Raw genomic sequence first — 4165 nt, forward strand, 5'->3', positions numbered from 1 at the left:
TTAGTAAATGTGGCAAATGACGAGGCTAGGTTTGATGTCAGTTGTCGTGCCACGTTGATTGTTTCATTTTCCAAGTTGAACCTAACTTCGTCCTCTACGACAACCCAGAAGCTTCCTGTTTCTCCCCTCGCCCTCCACGCCCTCCAGCAGCACCGTGGCCAGAAGCATTCTCTTTTTGTGGAAGGGGTCTCTGAAGAATACTTGTCTCTCTTAGTGATGTTTGGGTGCAAGAGCTTACTATGCTGGGACTCTGTCCCTGAATTCACTGACCCTGATCCATTTCCCTTCTCTCTGCCTTCACCCCTTCCTCAATGGCCACAAGGTATGTATGTCCTTAGCATTGACTTTCTCAACAAGCTTTTCTCTTCTTCTTCTGAATTTCATTCATGGGTTTCCTTTTTTCGCCCCTCTTTCTAATAGAGTTAATGGGTTTGGAACTTTCTGTTTTAATCGCACCAGAATCTAAACTTCATACATACTGTATCATTTGAAAAACAGTTTTTGTCTGCTAATTTGCTGAGTTATTTATAAACCACAGTTTTAGGAAGGTGCGATTTTTTATTTTTGGAGGGGTGGGGTTCAAAAGGTGCAGAATTTTAGTAAACTACAGAGGTGATTGGATCAAAAGGTGCAGCACCCTTCCTGGCCACGGTGCTGCTGGAGGGCGTGGAGGGCGAGGGGTAGAAACGGGAAGCTTCTGGGTCGCCGTAGAGGACGAAGTTAGGTTCAACTTGGAAAATGAACAATCAACGTGGCACGACAACTGGCATCAAACCTGGCCTCGCCGTTTGCCACATCTACTAAAACTTAACACCATCTATTTTTAAGGACTAATACTAAGAGTTTCAAAACTATAAGAACTAAAAACCATCAAAGTTTTGAGTAAAGACTAAAACCAAAATCGTGTGATACTTAAGGGACGAAAAACATATTTAACCAAAAAAACAAATAACGAACGTTGAAAAATAAATAAAAAAGTAAAATATAACTAGAAATATAAATTGATCTTTCAGATTTATAACTTTATTTGTTATTAGCGATTTTAATTATTACTATTATATAATTCTTAAAAAAAGAATACATTCTTATTAATTATATTTATAAAAAAAACACTTCAAATCAAATTTACTTCAACAAATAATCGTTTAAATAGTCGTTTCCAGGCATTTCTTCACCGTTTTGTGAATAAACTATCTGCAGACACTCACTCCATTTTGTTTTGCACTTCCCTTCAACCAAACAACCATCCTCCATTTCTCCTCATTTCCAATCTCTCCTCCCTTCCAGTTTGCTATCTATGCTGTTTAATATAAAAAAATTCGATACTACTACTTTTCTGGAAAATAGAACCTGTCTCAAAAAACCAAGTGTTAACCATGGTTGATCTCTTTATTAGTTACTATTATATTAGTCAACCAGTTCAGATTTTGCATGATGGTGGCTCTAAATTTGGCAGCAGAAGACTCCAATTTCACTTTTCTGATGTATTGCTCCATGGTAAGGTAAACAATAACATGAATTTAGATACAAAATCTAAAAAGCAACAGAAGTTTGAGCTGATGTATTGCTTATATTCTAACAAAATTTAGCTACCTTATGAGCTTAGTAAATTGGCTTTCCAAGGATTGTACAATGTAACAAATAAGTTCAACACATAATCAGAAAAAAAAAAACATAAACGATTTAAGAATCCATCGTAGTGAAAGGAGGTGGAAGGTGATTTCCTGGCCTTGATGTCCATCCTTTACGACTCCTGTACTCTTCTATAGCCTGTAGTCTAAGTCTCTCTTGGGAAGCATTCTTGAATGCCTTCATTACAAAAACAAAATATTTTACTCAAATAATACTATGGCCTCATCCATTTTGGAAAGCTTAAAATTTCAGCTACTTACCCTTGGAGGAACAGATAATTTTGGTGGGGCTTGTACAATATCTCCAAATTCTATTTTTTCTTGTCCAGGAAAGTCCATTTCTTCTTCATGGGACTTTTTGTGCTTCTTCTTCTTTGCTTCCAAATACCTGAAAGATTTATCACAATTGAGACTACGATGAACTAAAGCAATGTCCTGTGTTACTCTTTTTGTGTAACTAAATTTCACAAGTTCAACTTCAAGTTCCATATTTGCCACCTCAAATATAACAAAAAGTATTTATTTGTTTATGCATATCGGTAGGTTCTAACATAGAATGTGGATAATAAGCATTGGTACAAATAAATCTACTACTGTTGAGTTTGAATATACCTTTTACACAGAATAAAACATAGACTTGTGGTAAAAATGGAGGGAAAAAGGAAAAGGAAACACATGCAACAAGCTTACATTCTGTGGTTTATAAAGTAATGGTTTCAATAATGTCCAATATAATCTTACCATTAACATCTTATAACTAAAAGTGGTTTGTTTCTCTATTTTGTCTTATTTTAAATTTAGAATGACAATGAGCATTAAGACATGAATATGGATACAACCACAAATACATCATCGAGTGTTGCAATAACTTGAAAAAAAGAATGATTTTATTATTTTGATTCATATCAATTACATTCTCCTTACCTCTATTTGTAGCAATCTAATCTTCTAAAAAAGGGGAAACAAGGAAACAATATACGGAAAAATAATCTAGAAGATCATACACCTATTATCTCTAATTAGAAAAATTCTATATATATTTACTCTAATTAAGAAGATTCTATAGATATTTCCTTTAATTACAACACAATATTATCACGATTTCATACTCTTTTTGAATTCACCATTTGGATTTTGAAACAAATAGCAATGTAAAGAAAAACTGATATGAAAAGGATAATTAAATCTGTAAAAACACTTCTGATAGAAAGCACCAAAATGAATTTCTCTAAACTAAAAAAAAAACACAAATATGAAGGCTTAATCTCACTTACTTTTTCTTCCGCTCCCTTCTTTTTAACTGGGAGCTTGTTTTATCCACTTCCATTTCAAACCTCAAATCTTTAACCTCCTTCCTCTTTCTTTTTTTCTTTTTCTTGTCAATTGCACCACTTTCCATAAGTTGTTCTTCACTCTTATCCATATGTTGGAGCTCCTTTAATTGTTCATTAGTGTTCCCCTCTTTGACATCTTTGGTTCGAACATCACCTTTGTCCTTTGAAGTAGTCTTCTGCAAAACGAAGTCATTCAATACATAAACAACACAGAACATTATAAATACAAATCTATTGAATTTTGACTGACTGTGACAAATACTCTCATAGTTGCAGTTTTATTATCTCAGCTGGCATTGTATTTTATCAAATACCTCAAAACAAACCAACATGCCTTCAGTTGCATTTAATCTTGGACTACACTCTAGAGTATAAACAAGTTCAAACCAAGTGATAAACAATGGAAACACTATTTTAAAAAAGATCTTTGACAAGGATTTTGAAATTTCCATGACAGCAATGAGACCAATTCAAGAATCACTGAATTTTTAAAACCGTAATTTCCCACATCAACAATTGCAATGAAACCATAACCACAATTTAAAACCTTGAATGAAAGTGTAAAGCAAATACTGAACATGTAATGCACATATTCATCCAATTCAAGAATCACTGAATCATAAATCATTATAGGGAAGGAGACAACAACTTCAGATACTACAAACATTCCTCAATTCAATTACAATAAGCAAACAAACAACTTCAGATAATAAAAAACAATCACATTCTTACAGCAACCCAAGTCTCTTTTTGTCACTTCTAAAAGTCTAAGACAAACAAATATACAGTTAAATAAGGAGCAACAAACTGAAAAAAGATGGGGTGATTAAATGTTACATTTTGGGCATGCCCATCATCGTTATTCTGATTCTTCGACGACCCATTAGCTCCTGAAAATATGGGAGACGAATGAGAAACAAAAAAAGAGAGAGTGAAGGTAAGGAAGAAAGAGAAGGACCATTTGGGCGTTGCGAGAAAGACATGATTTGGCGGAGTTTGGAAGGTAAAGCATCGAGTTGAGAAGGCTTGGGTGGCGGAGGGAGGCCACTGTAGCCACCATGAGCAGCCCTGTAGTTCTTCTCTCTCCTTCTCTTTCCTTTTGCTCCCATTTCTCTCTATGCTGTAAAACCCTAATCAAAGAAGAAAAATCAACAGGAACAAAAATCAAGAATAGCCCAAAGAGAGGAAAAAATCATTAAT

General features: G+C 34.4%; 1 protein-coding gene across 1 annotated transcript; it reads right to left on the reverse strand.

The window, feature by feature from the left end:
• Positions 1-1458: 1458 nt before the first annotated feature.
• On the reverse strand, positions 1459-4165 carry LOC124844100 (coiled-coil protein). Its single transcript, XM_047320960.2, has 5 exons — positions 3924-4165; positions 3803-3855; positions 2906-3141; positions 1893-2019; positions 1459-1809 (listed from the first exon to the last, which is right to left on the reverse strand). Exons 1-5 carry the CDS (start codon positions 4072-4074, stop codon positions 1684-1686), a joined length of 693 nt encoding a protein of 230 aa, XP_047176916.1. The 5' UTR covers positions 4075-4165; the 3' UTR covers positions 1459-1683.

The sequence above is a fragment of the Vigna umbellata genome, chromosome 5 (assembly GCF_029865625.1).
Source record: "Vigna umbellata cultivar VRB3 chromosome 5, Vumbellata_1.0, whole genome shotgun sequence".
Taxonomy (NCBI): domain Eukaryota; kingdom Viridiplantae; phylum Streptophyta; class Magnoliopsida; order Fabales; family Fabaceae; genus Vigna; species Vigna umbellata.

Excerpts from the sequence above, each read along its gene's own strand:
- LOC124844100 (XM_047320960.2), bottom strand. The coding sequence starts at position 4,074 with ATGGGAGCAAAAGGAAAGAGAAGGAGAGAGAAGAACTACAGGGCTGCT. Across the intron at positions 2,020-2,905 it reads AGAAGGGAGCGGAAGAAAAA|GTATTTGGAAGCAAAGAAGA; the intron begins GTAAGTGAGATT and ends TAAATCTTTCAG. Across the intron at positions 1,810-1,892 it reads AATTATCTGTTCCTCCAAGG|GCATTCAAGAATGCTTCCCA; the intron begins GTAAGTAGCTGA and ends TTTGTAATGAAG.